The 27,112-nt window shown below is 33.0% G+C and overlaps 3 protein-coding genes across 3 annotated transcripts; all 3 read right to left on the bottom strand.

Annotated features, from left to right (window-relative positions):
- Positions 1-71: 71 nt before the first annotated feature.
- Positions 72-3,356, bottom strand: LOC128034024 (cucumisin-like). Its single transcript, XM_052622555.1, has 8 exons — positions 3,256-3,356; positions 2,529-2,626; positions 2,199-2,442; positions 1,603-2,116; positions 1,396-1,499; positions 1,108-1,326; positions 902-1,013; positions 72-815 (listed from the first exon to the last, which is right to left on the bottom strand). The coding sequence occupies exons 1-8, from the start codon at positions 3,327-3,329 to the stop codon at positions 72-74; spliced, it is 2,109 nt and encodes a 702-aa protein (XP_052478515.1). The 5' UTR covers positions 3,330-3,356.
- Positions 3,357-5,881: 2,525 nt separating this feature from the next.
- LOC105775703 (cucumisin) lies at positions 5,882-9,156 on the bottom strand. Its single transcript, XM_012598179.2, has 8 exons — positions 9,074-9,156; positions 8,369-8,466; positions 8,029-8,272; positions 7,436-7,949; positions 7,246-7,349; positions 6,925-7,143; positions 6,717-6,828; positions 5,882-6,625 (listed from the first exon to the last, which is right to left on the bottom strand). The coding sequence occupies exons 1-8, from the start codon at positions 9,145-9,147 to the stop codon at positions 5,882-5,884; spliced, it is 2,109 nt and encodes a 702-aa protein (XP_012453633.2). The 5' UTR covers positions 9,148-9,156.
- A 3,355-nt stretch (positions 9,157-12,511) lies between these two features.
- LOC105775701 (cucumisin) lies at positions 12,512-18,313 on the bottom strand. The gene is made up of 8 exons (XM_012598178.2): positions 18,216-18,313; positions 17,363-17,460; positions 17,022-17,265; positions 15,522-16,035; positions 14,643-14,746; positions 14,324-14,542; positions 14,114-14,225; positions 12,512-13,411 (listed from the first exon to the last, which is right to left on the bottom strand). The coding sequence occupies exons 1-8, from the start codon at positions 18,287-18,289 to the stop codon at positions 12,668-12,670; spliced, it is 2,109 nt and encodes a 702-aa protein (XP_012453632.2). The 5' UTR covers positions 18,290-18,313; the 3' UTR covers positions 12,512-12,667.
- Between the last annotated feature and the right edge of the window lie 8,799 nt (positions 18,314-27,112).

The raw sequence follows: 27,112 nt of genomic DNA, 5'->3' as shown, positions 1-27,112 counted from the left end.
ACATCAAACACAACAAATAAATCAAACATTTAATACCTTTTTTTCTTTTTTTTGTTTCCAATAAAATTAATTCATTCGAGTAAGGAAGCATAAGCCACGACAGGGCTCCTCACTTGATGCACTCCGTCGTCCCAAATCAAAGAACCGGAGACCATAGAGTTCCCGAGTTGTGCTCCGATGGTCACAGTAAAAGATTGCTTTTGGCCAAGAGATTTGAAAGAAAGCACACTAGGTTGAACTTGAATTATGAGTCCTGGTGGAGCATTAACGACCGCCTTGTAAGTCGACACTGGCGAGCCAACGTTCGTCACTGTCCGATGAAAGACTCGTGTGACCGAATCTCCGGGAGTTGTGGATAGTGCGAAAGAAGGGTAGTTTAGATCCCACACAGCTTCATTCATTACTTCTGAACATTTGGTTTTACTTTCGGTTATGAGCTTGATTTGTTTAGGACTATATCCTTGTCCACACAAGAATTTAACATAATCAATCTCCCCAGCATCGTATATCAATCCGGGTCGGGCTGCTAGTGCAGGGTTTATATGGCCTGCACCGTATGCAAACTCAGCTTCGATGTTGTTCTCGGAACTCATTGGAAAAGCTGTTGTCATTAAAGCAGATTTGATGGCGGCAGGGGACCATGTTGGATGAAATGATTTAACATAAGCGGCTGCACCGGTCGCATGGGGACATGACATGGATGTGCCTGAAATAATGTTGTAGGAAACAACTCTTGTATCTTCTTCGGTTTCTGTCAATGGGAGAGCTTCAGACCATGCTGCTAAAATGTCGACCCCTGGTGCTGTAAGATCAGGCTGCATCCGAAAACTGAGACAGTAAGAACAGAGGTACGAGCTTTAAGTCTACATATTTTGATCTTTAATTTTTCTTTTACATTCACCTTGAGGATGTCTGCTGTGACAGGGTTCGGCCCTCTTGATGAAAATGAAACAACGAATGGAGCGAACTGATTATCTTCGACATTTGTCTTGAATATTGTTGCAGTTGGGTTTCTATTTCAAACATGACAATTATAAAACAATGATTAATGTACTAAATCAAGTTGAACAAAGCATAATCATGTTTGGTAATGAAAAGTATAAATACTCTGTTGTGTTGACATAGTCGAAAACAATTCTTCCGTCATCCAAGTTCAAGTTCGAAAGAGGTAAACCGTAAGCGAAAGCATAATCCTTGTGCCTGCCACTCTGGAACACAGCACCGATGGCACCGGCTTCGACTGGACCATCAGCATTGCTGTCGTAATCGCAGAAAACTATTTTTCCTTTCACTAAGGTTTCATCCAATGTTCCCGGACCGCAATACCTGGAATTTTCATTGCATTAGGATTAATTTTATAGCATAAAATTTGACATTATCGTCGAAAAGATGTACCTTGAGTCCTCGGATGTATAACCTTGCGACGTGTTAGGAGCAGCTGCACCGGCGATGAAAGGGTACATTTTTCCCTTCAGATCGAATGTGTTTATAGAGGTTCCCTAAAAATTAATGTCGGACATAAGTATCAGGAATGTCTAGATCTATCCAAGGGTCGAAATACTCGTCCAAGCCGGAATAATTAACATAAACTAGCTTTCTTACCTCATAGGTCACACCATTGCCGAGCTTGACCTTAGTGACAAACTTTCTATCAATGGTACTTGCAGCCACCGATAAAGACCAAGGCGAAAAGTTTGTAATTGACGACGGACTGGGACCACTATTACCGGCAGAATTCGATGTCAAGATACCATTTTTCATCGAATGGAAAGCTCCGATAGCAATCGTATCATCAAAATAATCTGACCAGAAAATACTCCCGACAGAAAGCGAGATTATGTCGACGCCATCAGCTATTGCATCGTCAAACGCTGCAAGAATGTCTTCGTCATAGCAACCATCGTACCAACAAATCTTGTAAACCGCAATGCGTGCCGATGGCACCCCACCACGAGCCGTTCCTTTGGCTAACCCGTATAAGCTCGCCTTGCTAACTAATCCACCAGCAGCCGTCGATGAAGTATGAGTCCCGTGACCTTCGGAGTCTCTCGGCGATCTATAGTCGTACGGACTGTAATCTCCATTAGCTCGGTAATATCTAGCTCCAATTATTTTGCTGAAAAAGAGAATTGCGACATTGTTAAAAGACTTAATATTTTACAGGTTGAATGAATATTTCCATTTGATTATGTTTTTACTTGTTGCAAGTGAAATTGGTTGAGCTTTGGCATGTTCCTCTCCATTTTCTCGGAATCGGACCGAATCCAGTATCATTAAAGCTTTGAGATTCCGGCCAAATCCCGGTGTCAAGCATTCCGACTATGATATCGCTTTCGATAACCGATCTTTTCACTTTTCTGTTGAATCCCATAAAGTCCCATGACCTTGATGTATGAAGTTGCTTTCTTTGGCTAAGAAAAACTGATACCACCCCATCTTTTCCTGGAAAATACGATTAAACCCAAAGTTACTAACAAAACGGAAAAGACATTGTATTTTCTTGGTTTGAAAATTTTTCTCGAGAAAACCTCTCAGTTTAGCTGCTTCATCTTTGGTCAATTTTGCAGCGAAGCCATTGAAGCTCCTGTGGTAGCTGTAGAGCAAAACATCTGATCCAACAGTATTGCTGCATTCATTCATAAGTAGTCAGAAAATCTCGGTAAAAATGGTCAAATTATGGTCTTGATCCTTTACTATGCTCAAATTAGGGTTATAGTTCTCATACTTTAACTCGGCATAATTTAATTTTAATTTTATAATGTTGTTAGTTAATCCAAATAAATAACACTATTATTTGTTCCGATTACAATTCTTACTGGATTTATCTTTAAAACACCCCTTCTAGGGACATAGACAAGTGGGTAAACAGTGGCCTTGGCTGATTAGCCACCCAAAAATAGTAAATATGCTTTTTAGTCTTTTAAAATTTTATAAAATTATATGTTAGTATAATAGTAGAATTGTACTTTAATTTTATTAAAATTTATGATTTATCTCTGTACTCCCTAAATTAATTTTATTGCTTCGCCCTACCACTTCTATCATAAACTCTTTTTCAGCATGATGAGTTGGAAGGGCTGTTTTTAAGAAAAACATTCAAATCAACATTTGAACCAGAAAAATTAAGAAAGTTACTTATTCGAATTAACTAGTAATATTATAAAAGCATATGGATCCCAAAATTGAGTATAATTAAAGGACTAAAACCACAATTTGACCCAAATAAATCCAAAAGAACATGCAATTAATAAGTACCCGGGAAGAACTTCATGAAGCATACTGGTGTGAAGGCTTGTAGTTGAAACCTTGCCCTTTGGCAGGCTCCCCATGTAAACAATGTAAACCTTCCTGTTATCAGAGGAACCATGGCTGCACGACATAAACATGGAAAGAGTGAAAATGACAAGTGAAAGCCATGCCAAAGGGGAAGTTCGGGCTGCCATTGTTGAGTTTTGTGGAGCTTGGTTTTGCAGTAGATAATGCCATGGAAAGGGGAATTTATATAGGGTTTTGAATGTAGTACTGGGAACAAACTCCAATGGATTCGTTAATTTTTGAAGTATTTAAGCATTGTTAAGCTCGCCAATGGAAGAAAAATTTGTCCATTGCCGGCTTTTACCAATTACTATGATCTTCATTCTTCAGTCAAAACGAGTATTTTTTGTTAAATATTATATATTTCATGCCTGAAACATATATTATGATGTTCAGAAACTATTCGAGGGAAAGAGAGGGAAAATTGACAATTAATGGCTTTTGATTGCTGAAATATGGTTTACGAAGTTTGGTATGTTATCTGTTTGGCTCTTAGGAAAATTGAGAAAGGGAAAATTCCAAATCATGATAGTTATTTACTAAGCTGGGTGATAGCTTGTTTGACCGTCCAAAAACATTTAAATTTTTATTGGAATAATATAATTTTTGGCTATCATTTTAGTTTTAAATTTGAAAATTATTTATGTCACATCATCATTTGAAAGTTAAAAATATTATATAATTTTTTTACCGATGACATGATACAATTTAATAATGTCAAGTTTAGTGTTTTAATAATTAAATTGGTGGTTGAACTAGTCAAACCACCGGTTCTCGATTTAATTGATTCAATCAATTGAACTGTTAGACCAACAATAATTAAATAAATAATTAAAAATTTAAAAAATTGAAAAATAAACAATTTATTTAAACCAATTCAACTTGTTCAACTATTGATTTTTGTCCCAATTTTCGATTTTTATCAATTTCAAGCAGTTTTCAATTCAATCGGTTCAATCCCTTTGTTCGGACTGTTAAACCGGTCGAGTCTTGATCCAATCAATCCAACAAATTAATTTTTTCTTGTTCTAGTAACACTGATTACATTATCAAATCTTGACGAAATCTAAATTCAGATATCAAAGTGGACCCAAAAAAATATAAATACCAGAATGAACCTAGTTATCTTTTATTCAAAGATGTATTAACTTTAAAATGACAAATTGGTGCCTGAAAGACTGTATGAATATCTATTATTATTAGTAGTAACAAAACCATAGTCTACAATTTTTTTAAAAAAGTTCTTTTTTCATGTATTTGATATTTCTATGAAAGATCATATTTATAGATGCTTAAATTCAGCCATTAGTCTCTATATTTTGCAAAAGTAGATTTAGTTCATGTAGTTTAATTTGATCAATTTTAATCTTTAAAATTTTCAAAATTTGAAATTTTAGTTTTGGCCCGAGCAATAGTATTTAAATTTATTTGGTTAAATGTAATTATTAGTCATGTACTACGCGTTAGTTATATATTTTGTCCATATTCTCCAACTGGATCATTTCAAACTCTTATACTTTTCAAATTTTGAAATTTTAATCTTGACGCAAATGGTAGCCGTTAATCTAGTAATTGGATTTTTAGTGTGTAATATGTAGGAATAAGAAGTTGACATGACATTACATATATAATAATATATTTGCTGCATTTGATTCTGGAAATAACAAAGCTTGAAGTAATGAATTTAATAGTTATTATTTGGTGAGGACTAAAATTTTAAATTTTGAAAAGTATAGTGACTAAAATGACCAAATTATAAGTAAATAGACTAAATCCACAAATTACATAAAATATAGGGACTAATAGTAAAATTTAACTTTTATATATACATTTTTTGAAAAATGAAACAATATAGATTAACTTTTTCAATTTTGCTTAATTAAACTTTTGTTCAATAAACAATTAAAACATTGCAAGATTATGTAATAGATAAATTTATTAAAAAATTTTGAATTGAAAATAAATGGAGGTATAATTGGAATGGTTAAGTTAAGCTACAATGTTTTGAGTTCAAATATCATAAAGTTTATATTTTTAGATTTTACATAATTTAAACTACAAAATCATTATATCTGTTATTTAATAAAAGGACTGGTTTTTATAATTACTCAATAGAGTTGAGACCTAGTCAATCGGTGACATCAACTCAGTCAATCGTTTAAATAAAATATAGATAAGTGATAGTGTTTGCTTTCCAAATCCAATACCAATTTTACTTTCATACAAAAATTGTATGACTCATTTTCTATTTTTTCTCGAAATTTCATCGTATGTGATCTTAATTAGAACAATACCAAATGTGTTAATTGGAAATTTTGGAACGCTACATACGGTCCTTAGGAATACACATAATACTTCTCATATAATCATATCTAAAATATCAATGTTGGATCCAACTTCAGGTTTTAGAGAATCAACATCAAAGCGTAGCTTCATTTTATTACAGGTCTCACATGAATACAATTTATCATCATGTAAGATAGAAGACAAAAACATCAAAGACAACAAATAAAATAAAAAAACATCATTAAAACTTCTTTTTTTTTATTCCCTTCAAATGATGATTTCATTCCACTAAGGAAGCATACGCAACAATGGGGCTCCTCACTTGATTCACTCCATCATCCCAAATCAATGAACCAGAGATCATAGAATTTCCAATTTCAGCTCCCACTGTCACAATAAACGTTAGCTTTTGGCCAATAGATTTGAAAGAAAGTACACTTGGTTGAACCTGAATTATGAGACCCGGTGGAGCATTAACGACCGCCTTGTAAGTTGACACTGGCGACCCAACGTTCGTCACTGTCCGGTGAAAGACTCGAGTGATTGAATTTCCGGGAGTTGAAGATAATGTGAAAGAAGGATAATTTAGATCCCACACCGCTCCGTTTGTTTCTTCGGAACAAGTGAAGTTGCTTTCGGTTATGAGCTTGAGTTGTTTAGGGGTATATCCTTGTCCACACAAAAATTTAACATAATCAATCTCGCCGGCATCGTATACCAATCCTGGTTGGGCTGCTTGTGCAGGGTTTATATGACCTGCACCGTATGCGAATTCGGCTTCGAGGTTGTTCTTGGAACTCATTGGAAAAGCTGTTGTCATTAGGGCAGATTTAATGGCAGCAGGGGACCATGTTGGATGAAATGATTTAACATAAGCGGCTGCACCAGTTGCATGGGGACATGACATGGATGTGCCTGAAATGATGTTGTAAGGAACAATTCTTGTATCATCTTTGGTTTCTGTCAATGGGACAACTTCAGACCATGCTGCTAAAATGTCAACCCCAGGTGCTGTAACATCAGGCTGCATCCAATAATGTCTTTAAGTCCTAAAACAAAAAAAATCTAAAATACCGGACCAACTAAACGAATTCACCAGAATTCATTTAATTTACCTTAAGGATGTCTGGTGTAGCAGGGTTAGGACCTCGTGATGAAAACGATACAACGAACGGAGCGAATTGATCATCTTCAACATTAGTCTTGAATATTGTTGCGGTGGGGTTTCTATTTCAAACACAGCAACCATAAACCAATGATTAAAGCACTAAATCAAATTGAATGAAACATAATTATGTTCAGTAATGAAGTTAGTATCTATACTCTGTTGTGTTCACGTAATTTAAAACATTCCTTCCATCATCCAAGTTTAAGTTCGAAAGAGGTAAACTATAAGGAAAAACATAATCTTTGTATCCGCCACTTTGAAACACTGCACCGATGGCACCGGCTTGGGCCGGACCTGTACCGTCGCTATCATAGTCGCAGAAAACAATTTTGCCTTTCACTAAGGTTTCGTTCAATGTTCCTGGACCGCAAAACCTGGCATTTACATGGCATTAGGATTATGAGTCAGAGTTGAATTTTATAGAATAAATTTTGAGATTATTGTTGAATAAATCACCATGAAATACAAAGATATACCTTGAATCCTCGGATGTATAACCTTGAGATGTGTTCGGAGCAGCTGCACCGGCGATAAACGGGTACATTTTTCCCTTTAGATCAAATGTGTTTATGGAGGTTCCCTAGAAAAATAACACATAACCATAGGTCCAATCATTAGCACATCTAAATATGCGCTAAACAAGAAAATTTTAAGGAACCTTCTTACCTCATAGATCTTGCCATTTCCGAGCTTGACCTTAGTGATAAACTTTCTATCAATGGTACTAGCAGCTACTGATAAAGACCAAGGCGAAAAGTTTGTAATTGATGACAGAATAGGACCACTATTACCGGCAGAATTCGATGTCAAGACACCATTTTTCATCGAATGGAAAGCTCCGATAGCAATCGTATCATCAAAATACTCCGATGAGAAGAAACTCCCAACAGAAAGGGAGATTATGTCAACGCCATCGGCTATCGCATCGTCAAACGCTGTGAGAATGTCTTCATCATAACAACCATCGGACCAACAAATCTTGTAAACTGCTATGCGAGCTGATGGCACCCCACCACGAGCTGTCCCTTTGGCTATCCCGTATAAGCTTGCCTTGCTAACTAAGCCACCAGCAGCTGTTGATGAAGTATGTGTCCCGTGACCTTCGGAATCTCTCGGGGATTTGTAATCGTATGGACTGATATCTCCATTAGCTCGATAATACTTAGCTCCAATTATTTTCCTGAAAGAGAATTGCAATTATTCAACCAGTTGGGCCTACAGATTGAATCTGAATTTTTAATAATTGGTTTTGACTTTACCTATTGCAAGTGAAATTGGCTGAGCTTTGGCAGGTGCCTTTCCATTTTATCGGAATCGGACCGAGTCCGGTGTCGTTAAAGCTTTGAGATTCTGGCCAAATCCCAGTATCAAGCATTCCGACGATAATGTCGCTTTCGATAATTGATCTTTTCACCTTTTTGTTGAATCCCATAAAGTCCCATGACCTTGTTGTGTGAAGCTGCTTCTTTTGGCTACGGAAAACTGATACCACCCCATCTTTTTCTGTAAAAAGAAATTAAACCCAAAGTTACTAACATAATGGAGGAGACAATGGAGTTTTAAAATTATAATTTTGGCCAAGGAATTTTCTCGAGAAACCTCTCAGTTTAGCTGCTTCATCTTTGGTCAATTTGGCAGCAAATCCATTGAAGCTCCTGTGGTAGCTGTAGAGCAAAACTTCTGATCCAACTGTACTGCTGCATTCTTTCATAAGCAGAGTTAGAAAATCTCGATAAAAAATTATTAAACTACGGTTTTTATCCCTCTACTATGCTATAATTAGAGTTTTAATTCTTGTACTTAAGGCATAGTTTAATTTTTCTACTTTTATAATATTATTAATTAGTTAACATTATTAATAGTAGTTGTGATTAAAATTCTTAAGTGAATTTATATTTAAAACACTGCTGCCAGGGGCATAGAGAAGTGGGCAGAAAGTGGCCTTGCCCCTCTCTCAAGCTTTTTAACTCTTTAAATTTTATGGAATTATAAGTTAATATAATTGTAAAATTGCACTTTTGACTCCCTTAAAATTTATAATTCATCTTTTCCCAAAAGTAATTTATGAGTTGGAAGGCATGCTTTTAAAAAAAACAAATTCACATCAGCATTTAAACCAGATTAATTAATGAATAGCTTTCTGTTTGAACTAACTAACGATATTATAAAGGTAAAAGTATAGAGATTAAATTACGCCAAATAAAGGTACTTGGACTAAATCCCAAATTCAAGTATGATTGAAGAACAAAACCATAATTAGACCTAAAAAATCCAAAAGAGCATGCAATTAATAAGAAGATGAACCTGGGAAGAACTTCATGAAGCATACTGGTGTGAAGGCTTGTAGTTGAAACCTTGCCCTTTGGCAGGTTCCCCATGTAAACAATGTAAACTTGTCTTTTATCAGAGGAACCATAGCTGCACCACATAAACATGGAAAGTGTGAAAATAATAAGCGAAAGCCTTGCCAAAGGGGAGGTTTGGGCTGCCATTGTTGAGTTTTTGGAGCTTGATTTTGCAGTAGATAATGCCATAGAAAGGGGACTTTATATAAGTTTTTTGAGTGTGGTGTTGGTATAAACTCCATTGGATTCGTTAATTTTTGAAGCATTTAAGCATTGTTAAGCTCGCAAATGGAACAAGATTATCCATTGCCGGCTTTTACTAATTACTATGATCTTCATTCTTCAATGAAAAATTTATTAAATAGTTCATTTACTATAATTGCAGAGATCTTTGTCCATTTTTTATATGATGTTCAGAAACTTGAGAAATTTGTTATGCTCTCCGTTTGGTTCTTGGGAAAATTGAGAAAGGGAATATTCCAAATAATGATATTCAATTACTAGCTGGCTGATAGCTTCCTTCGGCAAAAAGTCCAATTTTGTTCTTTGCTTTGGGAATTCAGCTTGGCTGATGTTTTGGATTCAGAAATTTTTTGACCTTAAAATAATTAATTGGTGCCGGAGAGAAACAATGTATGAAAATATGTTAGGGTCGTTAAACCTGAACAGTTGATGGGTATCGAATACACCAAAAAAAAAGTATTTTTATATCTAAACAGTAAATAACATTAATATAGAGACTAAGGTTGATCTCATAGAAATTGAAATATTTAAAATTATTGTTCGGTTGAATCAGGTTGCACGTCTAGGCAATTGTCCTGCCCACATGTGACAGTCTGTACAAAATAAAAAGGGGTTTAAAATATGATAAAAATAAAAGAATAGAGATAATTGAAATCTAAATAATAATAAAAATAAGCAGAAATGAAATTCAATTAAATAAATTGATGTGATGAAGTTCCAGCTTCAGGCTTGATTTTATTCCGATTTCGAACCAAACTTTAATAACAAGTCTTTTCCTCCAACCAATAAGTCAGTTATAGTGATCGAGGATGTCTAATACCACTAACTCTTCTATGCGTAAATTAATTACGGAAACGGCCAACAATTAATTCTTACCAACAAACAACCATGAAATACACGTCTATGATTTAGCTCTCTGGTAGCCTTGTGAACTAGAAAGGCCTAACTCGAACCAATGACCTCAATCGCGCGGGTCATTTAAATCCGATTGTTATTTCCCTTAACAAATTCTAACCAACTACTTAATTGAACACACCAATGTGTTCTTTGGTAGACCAAATACGACAAACAATTGATGCGGTACCTCCAACTATACGCCTATCATCACCAAATCAACAAGCTTTTCTTGACTTGATGCCAATAAGACTTTATAAGACGACAGCGTCTATCTTCTTAACCAAAGAAATAACAAATATTAGTATGAAGATTTTTAAGTATGGGTTCGGATTTCAGGGCTCTCTACCAGATTGTTTATTAGCCTAAAGCTAGATGGGAAATTCAATTACTTGTGAAAATAAATATATTTAATGGATATGTATATATATACTATGTATTTTTTAAAAATAAAATATGTATTAAAGAGTTATCTAAAAATATAAAAAGATAAAATACTAAAAAATTAAAATATTATCCTAATAAAAAATTAAAAGTATTATTTTTACAAATAAATCCAAAAATAAAAGTTCTCAAAGTAGACCTTTGTCCATCAACTTGTTATTCAGCCCAAAACTTTTATAACAGCCCAATTTCTTACTCTTTTTGACATTCCGAGTTTGTTTTTGCATCTGATCAAAAATCAAATATTTAATCTAAAACTAGTAGCATCTCATTTAAGAATTTATCAAAATTAAGGACAATAAATATGTCAATTGGGTACATTATCAACTGTCCAATGGATTTTTAACCGATACATATCGATTGGAGTGGATTTTTTTCTTTGAACAATCGATATGAAGCGATTATGGTAATTATTTGTCTCACTCCATCTCATCTCACGATATGAAACTGCTATTTTACCATTGAATATACATAGCTATTACAAGGTAAAATTGTAAGAATTCTTATCGGAAACCCCATAAGTTTTTATGTTTAAATATTTTTTTAAAGAATTATGTTTAGATATTTACTTAACTTCAAAAAATTGAAAATATTATATATAATTAGTAAAAATTAAATTAAAATGGGGCAAGGTGAGGCGAGGCACGGTGGGGGAATGGATGTATCTAACATCCATGGGGTGATAGTGATTTTCAAGATTATACAGTTATATCAAAGTAGGGGGTGGTAAAGCAGAGTGTGCCAATTGTGAATGGATATGGTGAATTTGGTGACATCCGCCCTCATCCTACTCCATTGCCATCCCTAATCAACTAGGGGAAAAAAACTTATCAATCCAATATTTATTTACACAACAAGAAAACTATTAACAATTTAAACCTTCAAATCCGTTTTACGATCCGTGGCTAATTCTTTCGAGATTGATGACTACCTCTCCCAAATTATCATTTTCAAAATTTGAATTTGAGTTCTCTCTCTAAAAGTACAATATGATTTAGCATTACACCCTATACATACTTAGCTAATCAAATATTTCTACAAAATACCATACCTTTCTCAAGACTAGGAAACATTTAGTCCCTGTTTTTATTATTTTAATCGAGTGATAAAATAACATTTAGGCTCTAAAAAAACATTTAGGCAGCTTTCTAGGTATAGAAGAAAGAAAATTGAAAGAGTAGAAAAATAGAAAGAAGGAAAATATAGCTTTTCTTTTCATTAGTGTGGTTGGTAGGAATAATGGAAAATTTGAAAATGTATAACGGTGAAAGTACCTATCAAGTCCCTCTGTTACAAGGATTGCATCAAATCAATCCATATGCTATTAAATGCATCATCCACATACTATTAAAAAGAATTAAATAAGAATTAATTGTAACGGAGTTAACATTTAATGTTAAAAATGACAAGAAATCAGTTTTTTTTTCATTTGCACTTCAAATTCAAATGAAAGATTTCATTTCCAGAACAATAAAAAAACTTTAAAAATATTAACCTTGTTAATGATAAATGACATTTTAAATAGTAAATAGTAAGTCTGTTGAAATTATGATTTATTTTATTCTTTTATTAGTAGAAGGATTAAATTGATATAATAATAATAAATAGATTAATTTGATCCTATTCTTGTACTAGAGGATTTACTAAGTACATTCACCATTAAAAATAATTAACTCTGTAATTTTCTTTCCTATGATCAATTTTCTTCCTTACCAAACATACTTAAAATTTATTTTATCACAACAATTTACATAATATTTCTCATATAATCATATTTAAAATATCTGCAGTATCAAATTTTGGATCCAAATTAAGCTTTTGAGAATCAACATCAAAGCTCAGATTCGTTTTATTACAGGTCTCACATGGATACAACTTATTATCATGTAAGATAGAAAACTAAAACATCAAAGACAACAAATTAAAAACAAAACATTATTAAACTTCATTTTTTTTTCTTTTGGAATTTAATTCATTCCACTAAGGAAGCATAAGCAACAATAGGGCTCCTCACTTGATGCACTCCATCATCCCAAATCAATGAACCAGATATCATTGAATTTCCAATTTCAGCTCCCACTGTCACAACAAATGTTAGCTTTTGGCCAAGAGATTTGAAAGAAAGTACACTTGGTTGAACCTGAATTATGAGACCCGGTGGAGCATTAACGACCGCCTTGTAAGTTGACACTGGCGACCCAACGTTCGTCACCGTCCGATGAAAGACTCGAGTGATTGAATTTCCGGGACTTGTGGATAATGTGAAAGAAGGATAGTTTAGATCCCACACCGTTCCTTTTGTTTCTTCTGAACAAGTGAAGTTGCTTTCGGTTATGAGCTTGAGTTGTTTAGGGGTATATCCTTGTCCACACAAAAATTTAACATAATCGATCTCGCCTGCATCGTATACCAATCCTGGTTGGGCTGCTTGTGCAGGGTTTATATGACCTGCACCGTATGCGAATTCGGCTTCGAGGTTGTTCTCGGAACTCATCGGAAAAGCTGTTGTCATTAAAGCAGATTTAATGGAGGCAGGGGACCATGTTGGACAAAATGATTTAACATAAGCAGCTGCAGCGGTCGCATGGGGACATGACATGGATGTGCCTGAAATAATGTTGTAGGAAACAACTCTTGTATCGTCTTCGGTTTCTGTCAATGGGACAGCTTCAGACCATGCTGCTAAAATGTCGACCCCAGGTGCTGTAAGATCAGGCTGCATCAAATAAACTAGATGAGTACTAAGAAGAGAATTTGACCATAAAATGTCAACAACTCCAACCCGTCCAAACCAAACCCAACAACTACCTAACCCAAAAATGACTTGCACCCAAGGATGACACCAGGAATTTTATGTTAGGGGCTGAAATAAAATTAAAAATTTTTGGAGGGTGAAAGCTAAAAAGTTTGTATTAAAATTGTAAATAATTAATTTTTAAATGGCCAAGAGCGAAATTTCCCATTGAGCCAAAGCCAGAAAGGTGTAAATTGAAATTTTAAATATTATAAGGGATTAGAAGTGCAATTGCACCGTTTAACCAAGAGGGACATCAAGGCCATTACCTACCCTTGGCTTCGTCCTTGCCTAAACCCAAAATAAACCAAACATAGGATGATTTGAACCTAAAATTACTTGAACAATTAACCTTAAATGACTCCGAACAACAAATAATTAAAACCTGAAATAAATTAAAATTTTTAAAATTCAAATTCATCTAATCTAGAACCAACCTAAACCGGCCGATTAATAGGTCTAGTAATAATGTCCAACAGTGTCCCATATTTTGGCCCATTTTGCCAGAATGAAATCCAAAACTTAAAATTAATATAAAAAAGAAATGAGAATTGAATCAAGCGGAACTATCATGGACGGTTTGAAAAATCTAAATAACTTGATCCAACCAAACGTTTAATTTACCTTGAGGATGTCAGGTGTAGCAGGGTTAGGCCCTCTTGATGAAAACGTAACAACAAACGGAGCGAATTGATCATCTTCAACAGTAGTCTTGAATATGGTTGCTGTTGGGTTCCTATTTCAAACATGGCAACCATAAAAACAATAAATAATGCAATAAATTGAGTTTCACAAAACAAATATAATGTTCGGTAATGACGTTAGAATCAATACTCTGTCAAGTTCACGTAGTTGAGAACATTCCTTCCATCATTCAAGTTCAAATTCGAAAGTGGTAAACCGTAAGTGAACGCATAATCTTTGTATCTTCCACTTTGAACCACTACCCCAACCGCACCAGCTTCGACCGGACCTTCGATGTAGGTTGTATAGTCGCAGAAAACGATTTTGCCTTTCACTAATGTTTCGTCCAATGTTCCTGGACCGCAAAACCTGGCATTTCCATGACATTAAGATTAAGAGTTGAATTTTATAAGATAAATTTTGAGATTATAGTTGAATAAACCACCATTAAATACAAAGATATATATACCTTGAATCGTCGGATGTATAACCTTGTGAGGTGTTTGGAGCAGCTGCACCAGCTATGAATGGGTACATTTTTCCTTTTAGATCGAATGTGTTTATGGAGGTTCCCTACAAAATTATTAATGTATATAAATTAGTCCTCAATATGTTATTCTGACTAGAGCGATTTCAGGTGGTATATGTTTAAATTTAGAAAAATGATTGTATGAAACTGTGATTTCATGTTATCCTTATCCCTTTCTAATGGAAGAATAACAAATCAGATTTATTTTTCAGGAGAAAAAATTTGATTTGTCATTCTCCGATTGGAAAGAGATAAAAATGACGTAGAATCACAATTTCATACAATCCCTTCTCTTAAATCTATAAAGGTTAGACTATACGCCCACCCAAACCCATAGGTTGGTCCAATATTTGAGATGATTTCGATAATAATATTAGAAAAAAAATAAAGTTTATTAAATTTGAAGCCCAAACCCTATTTAATTTAATTTTATATAATAATTAGTAATCATTTACACTTATTTCATATCTTTTAGCGTTTGCAGTTACCATTCTCAATAACATTGTCTCTTAGGCTCAGACCATAGTTCTTTTCTCGAGAGTATAATGTGTTTATTATTTTAATTATTCTCATTTTATTTGATAAATTTATTTTGATATTAATTTTTCATTGAAACAAAATATGGGTTGGGCGAGCTAAGCCCTAATATTGTTTTCTTATTTCGGGTTTCACTTGATATCATATTTTTATCAGTCGAGCTTGGACAGATAGAAAGTCATTAATAACTAATTTAGATGCATAGTTTAAACAAGTTATAAACATGAAATTTTTAAAGGAAAATGAAATGTCGGAATAATTAACATAAATGAACCTTCTTACCTCATAGATCTCACCATTCCCGAGCTTGACCCTAGTGACAAACTTTCTATCAATGGTACTAGCAGCCACTGATAAAGACCAAGGCGAAAAGTTTGTAATTGTTGACAAACTAGGACCACTGTTACCGGCAGAATTCGATGTCAAGATACCATTTTTCATCGAATGGAAAGCTCCGATAGCAATCGTATCATCAAAATACTCCGATGAGAAGAAACTCCCCACAGAAAGGGAGATTATGTCGACGCCATCGGCTATCGCATCATCAAACGCTGCAAGAATGTCTACGTCATCACAACCAATGGACCAACAAATCTTGTAAACCGCAATGCGGGCCGCTGGCACCCCACCGCGAGCCGTCCCTTTGGCTAGCCCGTATAAGCTTGCCTTGCTAACTAAGCCACCTGCAGCTGTTGATGAAGTATGACTCCCATGACCTTCCGAATCTCTTGGAGATTTATATTCAGATGGATCAAAATCTCCATCCGCTTTATAATACTTAGCTCCGATTATTTTCCTGAAAGAGAATCATAGCATCATTAAGGCTTAATATTTCTGAGTTTAATTTATGTGTTCCTTTTAAAAGAATAAAACATCGGATCCGACACCAAATCGATCGAGATCAAATTACATTAAGAAATCAACAAAAATCAAATAAAACTATGGTCATTAAAAAACAAGAATAAAGGAACAAATCCCATTATTCTATCATAAATTAATTATTTATAATTGGGGATGGGCAAAATTTTAAATTAATTAAATTAAGTAAAAATATGTTATAATTTGTATTATAAAATCAACTAAATTATGGTTTATATGCTCAAAAAGTACATAATAAAAAACCATTAGGGTTCTATCTTAAGGTACAATTGCACTTGTATCCTCAAACTTAATAAAAATACCCTAAAATTCATTTTCTATTTCGAGAATGATATGATTCGCTGATGGAAGGCAAATTTCTTTTGAAAATTTGTTTAAAGTGTGGTCCACCAAGAGTCGATAGTCCCTTAAGGGGTCGATATTGTATTCAATGAGGTGTTTTATCTTTTAACTCTAACAAGAGCCCAATGCTTAGGGTTGCTTAAAAAGGCAACTAATTCTATAAAGTGGGAGCGTCTCGGCAGGACAGATCCTATATCCAAGTGGTAGTATAGTTGTCTATAAGTGCCCTATATGCTATAAGGCACGGATTCGAACCTTATCAAGTATAAATGCTCACATTTCCTTAATAGGTGGTCAAGCATCACGGTTTATCCCAATGAATCCACTCTTTCAACCATAGCTCTTTACAAAGTTCAAAGATGAAACTGCGATTGGAAACAACATTGACCAATTTTGGAGTTCGTTGACTCCAGATAGACAATATTTCGGAGATATCTCGTACCTCCCATCAACATGGTTAAATCTACATAGTTGAACCGCTGAATCAATTGATATGTGATTTAACCAGTTGAACTATCGGATTTCAATCTAAATTTTCAATGATTGATTTTTGACTTTTACCTGTTGCAAGTGAAATTGGCTGAGGTTTGGCAGGTGCCTTTCCATTTTGCTGGAATTGCACCGATTTCGGTGTCGTTAAAGCTTTGAGATTCCGGCCAAATCCCGGTGTCAAGCATTCCGACGATGATGTCACTTTCGAAGACAGATCTTCTGACTTTTCTGTTGAATCCCATAAAGTCCCATGACCTTGATGTGTGAAGCTGCCTCTTTTGGCTAAGGAAAACTGATACCACCCCATCTTTTTCTAAAAAAAGAAATTAAACCCAAAGTTACTAACATAATGTATGAGATATTGGAGTTTTAAAGATAATAATTTAGTTAAAAGAATTATCTTGAAAAACCTTTCAGTTTTTCAGCTTCATCTTTGGTCAATTTGGCAGCAAAGCCATTGAAACTCCTGTGGTAGCTGTAGAGCAAAACATCTGATCCAACAATATTGCTGCATCCATTCATATATAGAGTTAGAAACGCTCCGTAAAAAATGATCTAATTGTGGTTTTGATCCCTCTATTATGCTTAAATTAAAATTATAGTTCTTGGACCGGCTTAATTTATCCTACTTTTCGGATATTATTAATTAGTTCAGATAAGTAATACCATTAACTATTCCGAATAAAATTATTGCGCGGATTTATCCCTAAAACACTGCTTCAGTCATAACAATATATGTCAGCATGATGAGTAAAGGTGTCTATAGACCAGGCCAAGCCGAGGATTGATTTTGAAAAACAATTCATGCTTGGGCTCAAGTTTGGTCCAGTAAAAAAACCTATATTACTGTTTAAAAATAATAAATTGATAAATATATAATTTTACAATTAAATTTATATAAAAATTATTTTAAAAAATTATTTTGATTTAATTAAAAATGGGTTGGGCCAGACCGGCTCAGACAAAATGTTTTGTCTATGCCTGACTCAAGTTAGGCTGGATGAACATCAAGACTTATGGACAGCTCTAATGATGAGTTGGAATATAGGTTATTAAAAAACAAATCCACTTGTGTTTTAAGCGGAATAACTAGTGATGTTACATATTCAAATTAACTAATGGCATTATAATAGTAAAGAGACAAAAATACGGGCGAAAATAAAAGCAATTTGGCTAAATCCCAAAGTCAAGTATGATCGAACGACTAAAACAACAATTTGACCAAAAAAAACCCAAAAGAACATGCAAATTAATAATAAGTACCTGGGTAGAACTTGTTGAAGCATACTAGTGTGAAGGCTTGAAATTGAAACCTCACCCTTTGGCAGGTTCCCCATATAAACAATGTAAACCTGTCTGTTATCAGAGGAACCATGGCAGCAGCAAATAAGCATAGCAAGAGTGAAGCTGATAAGCGAAAGCCATGCCAAAGGGGAGGTTTGGGCAGCCATTGTTGAGTTTATTGTGGAGCTTGATTTTGCAGTAGATAATGCCATGGAAAGGGGACTTTATATAAGCTTTTTGTGTGGTATTGGTATAAACTCCATTGGATTCGTTAATTTTTGAAGCTTTCAAGCATTGTTAAGCTCGCCAATGGAACAATGTTTGTCCATTGCCGGCTTTTACCAATTTCTATGATCCTTTCATTCTTCACCAATGATATATCTTTCTGCCATAAATGTTGATTACAAGAAAATGTACAGCGTGATCATTCTTCACCTTCAATTGATTTCTAATAATTTTATCAAAGCTGATCAATCCCCACCGTTGATAACAAGAAAATCTATCAAAGTTGATTTCTGGATGTGTTTCAAGATTAATCATCAACCGATTTCTAATAATTCTCCACATGGGTAAAATAAATCAACCGATTCGATTATGAAATTTAGTAACTGACATTATCAAATAAACTAACCATATAATCATTTAACCAATTCAGCTCAGTCGAGTTTAGCGGATTTAGGTGTGGCTTCGCTTAATTTTTATTAATTCAGTGTTGGTGGGTACCATGAAAATTAAGATTTCCTAATCTATTAATTTACGAGGATAGCTATATGAATTAAACAAATGATTTGACTTGTGCTCAGATGCGCGTTTTAATCCACTTCGGATTCGTTGATATTTGACTTGGGTTTATGAATTATTTATGCAGGATGTTTTGCTCCATAGCTACCGTTGGAGTTTCAATGCATTTGCAGCTAAATTAACCAAAGATGAGGCAAATAAACTTGAAATGAAGAATACTAAAAAAAATTATAAACACAAATAAATAACAATAAATACATACACATGAACAAAAAATTCTACATGAAATTACAACATTAACATTATCATTCCTAATCTGTAATTGAAGTCTCAAGTAAACAACATAACTAATCTGGAAACAGCTTATAATGGTGGTGGCAACCCAGTGTGAGGATCTTGATTGAACTGATCAATATCAAAATCACTTGAAAAGTGCTGCTGCATGTTAATCTGGAAATGTGCTGGGTCAGAAACACCACAATCTGGCATATTGAACCCTTCAAGTGTAGGATGTTCAAACGTATAATCACCATATTGGTTGAAATATGGCGTTGAATAAACTTGTTCTGGAAACCAAGAACTAGTTCCCTGTGGCATTTGTACATTAATGGGTTCATAAAGAGGTGCAAACGCAATCCCATTTTCAAGCATCTGGGAACTAGTATTTATGGGTTCATAAAGAGGTGCAATCCCATGTTCAAACCTCTTTGATTCTGTTGGGTGGCAAAGGCAAACCAAAGATTTTGGGTCTCAAGTAAAAATTTATAATCTCGTCATCCCTCGGTTTGAATCTATAACCAGGAGGAATTGATCTAAGGCAAGCTTCGTCTTTTTCTTCCATCAACATTAATGGATCCATGAAAACTTGATTATCTGACATTGAAGAATTTGCTTACAGCAGCTCCAAAAAACAAGTAAAATTTTCTATCTGAAATATTTTGTTGTCTAGTCCTTATGTAGACTTAGGGTTAAGTTTAACCGACTTATTAATTTTTAATATTTAATTTAAAATAATTATTTAATAAAATAATATTAGATAAATTAGAATTGAGATAGATTTCGAAGTCTTAATCTTTTCATTTTTTAATTAATTATTGATAAAAAAGTTATTAGATAATATGGAATTTAAATTAGGATAATTGTTAAAGGATAATTGATTATTTTTATTTTATTTTATAAAATTCCGTAGTTATTCTTTAAAACAATTCTCATATATATCATTTTAATTAAATAAAAAAAGTAAATATTATTCTGAATATTTTAAAATATAACGCAGCAGCTTTCTTTAACCTAAGCTATTGTTGGTATAATATATTAATGATTAGACATCAAGAGTAGGGTGCTATGTTTTATTACACTCCTTCGAATAAATTTTGCTTTTATCTGAATATGCAATAATTTTTTTAATACATTCAGTTCATGCAGGGAAATGTTTTTAAAAGTTTCAGGCCAACGTCGCGACCACGTGCATATTCATATCACGACGCCACTCACTGATGAACGAGGTTGCGACTTCAAGAACCCCTTGTTAATTTGAGTATCAATATTAGTGATTAGATATCAAGAGTAGTGTTTAAGAGTTAAATGTTTCTTTATCCTATTCAAATACAAATGTGTTTCATGAATAGTGGTGATAAAAATAAAAGTATCGGCCACTGTAGTTTTAATCGAATTGTATCGATCGGACACCTCACACCCGACTTAATCACTGGATTCAAATGAAAGACGTCTAACTACATTGCAAGAACAGCTTAGATAACTCAATGTAAATTCACAAAGTTTAACAAATAATTTTCTTATATTCCAAATCAACCTTCATTCATATTCATGTACATACATTCCAGATAATAATCGACTTCATTGAACATGTCTCGAAATTTCTCGGGGTAAAAAATGGAGTCGGATTCGAATTCAAGCTTAATCTATTAAATTCGAATACTGTGTCTCAAGACATGGTTTCACCGGATCGGGAATCGGACAACATACTGATTGTCATAATTTTCATAATTTATTGATTCTAAATTTAAATCAATTTTCATAATTTTCAATTACGAGTTGACATTCCAGCTAGCTATCAATAATCGTTGGGTACAGTGGTAAGACACATAACACTTTTAAGGAGATAATGCAAGTTTGAAGTCCAGAAAAAACATGATTAAAAAGGACAGTTACGAACCCAAATTATAAATCCTAAAACGAACCTGAAAGATAAAGATTTTAGCTGATTTTTTAAACATATAATTTTAAAATAAAGTAAAAGATTTCTAAATAGATTGTCTATTCCCTGGAATTTAGTTTGATAGATTTTTAAACATATAATTTATCAAAGATTTCTAAATTTATCAAAGGTGAAAATCACCATTCAAGTTAAATGAGACATCATAAGTTTTTTTTTTTTTTTTTTCACTCAATCGAGTAACATAATTCAAGTAAGACGTTGGAACCACCAACTCTTTCAAGAACAAAAGAATTACAACAATGTTTCAACAAACAATCTGAATCAAACATCTCCTCACAATAAATACAATAATGAATTTAGAAAATTCACCACGATGCTCTAAAAAGAGAAGATCTCGATGTACTTGCATTTGCCAACGCGTCTACCATACCATTACTTTTCCGATCAATAACCGCAATCTGAAAATGAGCTAGTTGCTTAGTGCCACAATTGATGTCCCCAAGAAGTTTTCGTAGTGGCCACAGTCTATAATACCTTTTTGATAGCCATTCCGAAGCAGCAATCGAGCATGATTTGATTATTAATGGAACATGCGCCTTCCTACTCACTTCAGTATACATATCCACTGCTATTTTAATTGCCATTATTTCTGACAAATCCGTTCCCCTAGCTTCAACTCGCCCCAAGAATAAAGCACAGGCCACCCCTTTTTCTTCTTTCGAAACTCCAGCACACTCCGCAACCTCCTCTAAAACAACACCAGCCACATTGAATTTCATCCACTCAGTTGGAGGTGGCTCCCAATAGGAAACATTCATGTTTTTCATATTTAATGAGGGGCGATATTTCACTAGCCAAGGCCACCAATCCCCTTCCGAAAATTGGCATTCTTCATGCCCTAGCCCACATCAAAGCTCTTATTTTAGAGTGGAACAGCATTGTATCAAGATTCGTCGATGCCCTTTCGAACACTTTATCGTCTCGAACTAACCACATAGTCCAACATGACACTGGAATCACTATTGACCATAAACTTTTTTAAACACCAAACTAATTCACATCGCAGCACATAGCAAAAAATTCCACAAAATTCTCCACCAGTTTCCAATTGACACCCCACCAATTGAAAATTCGTAACCAAAATCCATTAACAAAATTACACACAATGAATATGTGATTTATGCTTTCCCTGTCGCACCATGGACATCCACTACTTAATGGATCCAGATTTAACCCCTGACTAATCAGAAAATCCTTCATTGGAAGATGCTTAATAACCAACATCCACAGAAAACTTCCAAACTTTTGGTGGTACATTCAGCTTCCAAATCCTGCCAAATAAGAAATCAATAGCTCCCATTCCATCAAAGGACAACAATTGAGACAACTTCCTGGAATACCCCTAACCTGAATCCGTCGTTGGATTAGGGTTACGAGGCATTACCCATCAAAACACGGTTCAGATCAGTCAATTCATTTTCATCATTCATTTTTTTTACCAACTAAAACCATACCCAAATAATCGTCCAATCATTCATTAAACATATTCATTCTTTGCCATCATTTAATCATCAAAACGTTCCATATCATAATAAGCGTGCTAAACACAATTCCATCATATACACCAATACAAATTACTTTCGACAATATTCAACATATACGAATCAATATATCTATTTAAAATTCAATTTCAATAATATATAACCATGTACAAATTATTTTAGACAATATTCAACCATATACAAATCAATATATCCATATACAATTCAATTTCAATAATATATAACCATACACAAATTATTTTCGGCAATATTCAACCATATACAAATCAATATATCCATATACAATTCAATTTCAATAATATATAACCATATACAAATTATTTTCGACAATATTCAACCATATACAAATCAATATATCCATATACAATTCAATTTCAATAATATATAACTATAAACAATTCAAATCGGCAAAATATAAAATTCAAATTCGGCAAAGTATAAAACATTTATATTTAATTTCAAAAACATTTATTTACTTACGAACTTACCTCATATTCGGAATTGGCGAATCGAATCGATTACTCGATAACTTTCGACTTTCTCCGATCTAACTCCGATTTCTCTCTTCCTTGATCTAAATCAATTCAAATTTAACATATTTAAAAGCATATTCATTCAATTTCATCCAAAAACACATAAATGGGCATTTTCACTTTAGCCCCTTAATTTTCACATTTATTCAATTTAGTCCCTATTTCACAAAATCACAAATTACACAAAATTTCAATACACCCATGCTTAGTCGAATTCATTAGGGGTCCCTAGCAGCCCAATTCTTGCATTTATTTCACATTACAACCACTAAATTGGCACATTTCACAATTTAATCCCTAATTTACATTTTCATCAAAAACCACTTTATAAAACATGACAATCTAACATTAAATTTTCATAATCTATCATTAAACACTTAAGTTCTCAAGCATTCAACAATGGAATCATCCAAAATCTATAACATTTTTGAAATGGAAGGTACGTGCTAGCTAGATTAAGCTGCAACGAGCTCAAAAACATAGAAATCATTAAAAATCGAGCAAAAACCATACCTTAATGAACTAAGGAAGCTTGGCCGAACCCTAGCTATGGTTTCTTGATAATTTCGGCTAAAGAAAATGAAGAAAGATGATAGCCATCCTATTTCTTTTGTTTATTTTATTATATTTTAATTTAATTATCATTTTATCAAATTAACCTTATAATATAACCTTTAAAACACATATAACATGTCCATGAAAGTCCACTCACCTTACGAATGGTCTAATTACCCTTTAAGTACTTTTACATTTTAATTTCATAGCCATTTAATACATTTAAACTATAGAACTCAACTTTTATGCTTTACGTGATTTAGTCCTTTTTACCGAATTAAGCATTTAAACGGTAAAATTTCTTAACGAATTTTTTATTCTATCATTCTATCATGCATCAAAACTTATTAAAATAATAAAATAAATATTTTAACTCAGTTTTATGGTCCCAAAACCACTGTTCTGATCTGACTCAAAAACGGACTGTTACACTTCCTAACTGTAAATTTCCCAACACTATCGTGCATCAAAATTATATAATCCTCCACTTCCGCATCGATTTCAACACTACCCACCAAATTCTTCAAAGTATTCAACATACTTACCTCCCTATCTAGCAACTCCCTCAAGAAAACGTCCCTCCGGGGCAGCTTTTTAAAGCCATTATTCCTTATATTTAGACTTCTAGCTTAAATATTATTTCCGCTCAACTGTTAATAATGATCAACTTACTGGTTCAGAGGTAAATTTTTGCTTACCCAAAGGTTCTGTGTTTGAATCTGATGCCTGTAAATTGGAAATTATTTTTTCTGTTTTAAATTCTAGAGAAAATCTTATAAGAATAAGGTACCAAATTTAGTGGGAGTTATGGGGTTGTAGGTAGTTTCTAAAAGTTTTTATTTCCTTTTAATATATATATAAATAATAAAATATTTTATTTTATTTTATTTTATTTTATTTTATTTTCCCAAAAATCCCTTAACAATTCCCCACGTTTTTTCTCCTCTCTTCCATCCTTGTCACCCAACCTATTTCTTTTCCATTCACATTTTTGTTTCCTCTTCCTCTTTCCTTTTTTTCTTTTGATACAGTAAGTTAATCATTTATTTTTATTTGGTAATCGAACTGATATTTCATTGGGTTTTCTTTTTAATTTTATTTTTAAAGAATTTTAGGGTTTTTTTAGCAATGTTAGATTTTTTAGCAAAAATGTAATTTCACCATTTTAATAGTTTATATCTTTATAATTTTAAAGGATTAAATCAAATTTTTATATTTTTAAGAAGAGCCAAAGTGCAGTTTTACCATATGAAAAAGTTAACCCAAGATCACTAAGTTTTTAAAAACTTGCTTAACCAAGACTTATAATTACAAGAGAAGAGAACACTTTTATTAATATACAATATAATTACAATATGACACACACTTGTCTCTTTTTATCATCACATGAATGAAAGCTCTTACCCTATTTATAGAGCTTAATGACCGTTGGATTGTTGACACATATCGACATTCTTACCATTAATTTCACAAATATCTAATGACTAGAATGTTCATGTATAATATCTAGTCTTCTAGAGTATCTCCCATTTCTTTAATTTATATATATTCTAGAATCTTCTAAAAATATATTTTAAAGGATAAATTTGATTTTATCTAGAAGTTGCATTGGCTTTCAACAGGTATGTATGTATATGTATGCAAGTTTGTTTTATTTGAGATGCAACTACAACGGAAAGGTCTTCCTAAAGAAATCTCAATTATGTAATCTTGCCATATCTCATATTGGCACAAACAAAAACAATCTTTATTTATTTATTTAAGAATAAAGCTTGTTTTCATTTACTGTTTATTTATTATTATTTTTTTAAAAAAAGTGTAAAAAGGGCAATGCATGGACAAGGGAAAAACAAGTCTCCAAGTGCTAGACGATGTAGGCGAAAGTAGCATGTTGTATTAATGAAGGCTTTGTCGTAATTTCTGACTTGTTTTGATTAATTTGTAGTAATACAGTATTAATGACTATACAATGCTGTAAATATGTATACTCATAACCTTTATTCCAAACTTTTGCTTAAAATCTTCTGTGAAATTGTTCTTAAACATAATTATACCTTAAATTAAAAAGAAATTATGAATATTTGGTAATCGAACTGATATTTAATTGAGTTTTATTTTTATTTTTTAAAGATTTTTAGGGTTTTTTAGCAATGTTAGATTTTGTAGCAAAATGTAATTTCACAATTTTAATAGTTTATATCTTTATAATTTTAAAGGATTAAATCAAATTTTTATATTTTTAAGAAGAGCCAAAGTGCAGTTTTACCATATATAAAAGTTAACCCAAGTTCACTAAGTTTTTAAAACTTAAGGCTTAACGAGACTTATAATTACAAGAGAAGCGAACACTTTTATTAATATACAATATAATTACAATATGACACACACTTGTCTCTTTTTATCATCACATGAATGAAAGCTCTTACCCTATTTATAGAGCTTAATGACCGTTGGATTGTTGACACATATTGACATTCCTACCATTAATTTCACAAATATCTAATGACTAGAATGTTCATGTATAATATCTAGTCTTCTAGAGTATCTCCCATTTCTTTATTTTATATATATTCTAGAATCTTCTAAAAATATATTTTAAAGGATAAATTTGATTTTTATCTAGAAGTTGCATTGGCTTTCAACAGGTATGTATGTATATGTATGCATGTTTGTTTTATTTGAGATGCAACTACAACGGAAAGGTGTTCTAAAGAAATCTCAATTATGTAATCTTGCCATATCTCATATTGGTACAAACAAAAACAATCTTTATTTATTTATTTAAGAATAAAGCTTGTTTTCATTTACTGTTTTTTATTTTTTTAAAGTGTAAAAAGGGCAATGCATGGACAAGGGAAAAACAAGTCTCCAAGTGCTAGACGATGTAGGCGAAAGTAGCATTTGTATTAATGAAGGCTTTGTCGTAATTTCTGACTTGTTTTGATTAATTTGTAGTAATACAGTATTAATGACTATACAATGCTCTAAATATGTATACTCATAACCTTTATTCCAAACTTTTGCTTAATATCTTAAACATAATTATACCTTAAATTAAAAAAGAAATGAATAGTAAAATAATAAAAAAAGAATAATTTATTTTAATAAGAAGGAACAAATCAAAAATTGAAAAAATGAATACGATAACCTAAATTCACCTAATGAACAAAATCAATAAATTTTGTAACTCAAAAACCAAAAATCCTAAATTGGCCAAACGAATAAAATCTGCCCCTAAAAGAAATAGAATCCTAAGAACATGCAGGTGCATTTAAATGTCTTATGGTTATGAATGCGATTGAATGA

Source organism: Gossypium raimondii, chromosome 10, assembly GCF_025698545.1.
Source record: "Gossypium raimondii isolate GPD5lz chromosome 10, ASM2569854v1, whole genome shotgun sequence".
Taxonomy (NCBI): domain Eukaryota; kingdom Viridiplantae; phylum Streptophyta; class Magnoliopsida; order Malvales; family Malvaceae; genus Gossypium; species Gossypium raimondii.
The sequence above is the reverse complement of the archived record's forward strand: the minus strand, read 5'-3'. Positions and strand labels throughout refer to the sequence as shown.

What these genes read in the sequence shown, in the direction of transcription:
- LOC128034024 (XM_052622555.1), bottom strand. Translation starts at nt 3,329, where the DNA reads ATGGGGAGCCTGCCAAAGGGCAAGGTTTCAACTACAAGCCTTCACACC. An exon ending in ACCAATTTCACTTGCAACAA is followed by an intron (nt 2,117 to 2,198) that starts GTAAAAACATAA and finishes TCTCTTTTTCAG; the next exon opens with CAAAATAATTGGAGCTAGAT. An exon ending in TATACATCCGAGGACTCAAG is followed by an intron (nt 1,327 to 1,395) that starts GTACATCTTTTC and finishes TGAAAATTCCAG; the next exon opens with GTATTGCGGTCCGGGAACAT.
- LOC105775703 (XM_012598179.2), bottom strand. Translation starts at nt 9,147, where the DNA reads ATGGGGAACCTGCCAAAGGGCAAGGTTTCAACTACAAGCCTTCACACC. An exon ending in CTTCATGAAGTTCTTCCCAG is followed by an intron (nt 8,467 to 9,073) that starts GTTCATCTTCTT and finishes GAAAGAATGCAG; the next exon opens with CAGTACAGTTGGATCAGAAG. An exon ending in TGAAGCAGCTAAACTGAGAG is followed by an intron (nt 8,273 to 8,368) that starts GTTTCTCGAGAA and finishes TTCTTTTTACAG; the next exon opens with AAAAAGATGGGGTGGTATCA.
- LOC105775701 (XM_012598178.2), bottom strand. Translation starts at nt 18,289, where the DNA reads ATGGGGAACCTGCCAAAGGGTGAGGTTTCAATTTCAAGCCTTCACACT. An exon ending in CTTCAACAAGTTCTACCCAG is followed by an intron (nt 17,461 to 18,215) that starts GTACTTATTATT and finishes GAATGGATGCAG; the next exon opens with CAATATTGTTGGATCAGATG. An exon ending in TGAAGCTGAAAAACTGAAAG is followed by an intron (nt 17,266 to 17,362) that starts GTTTTTCAAGAT and finishes TTCTTTTTTTAG; the next exon opens with AAAAAGATGGGGTGGTATCA.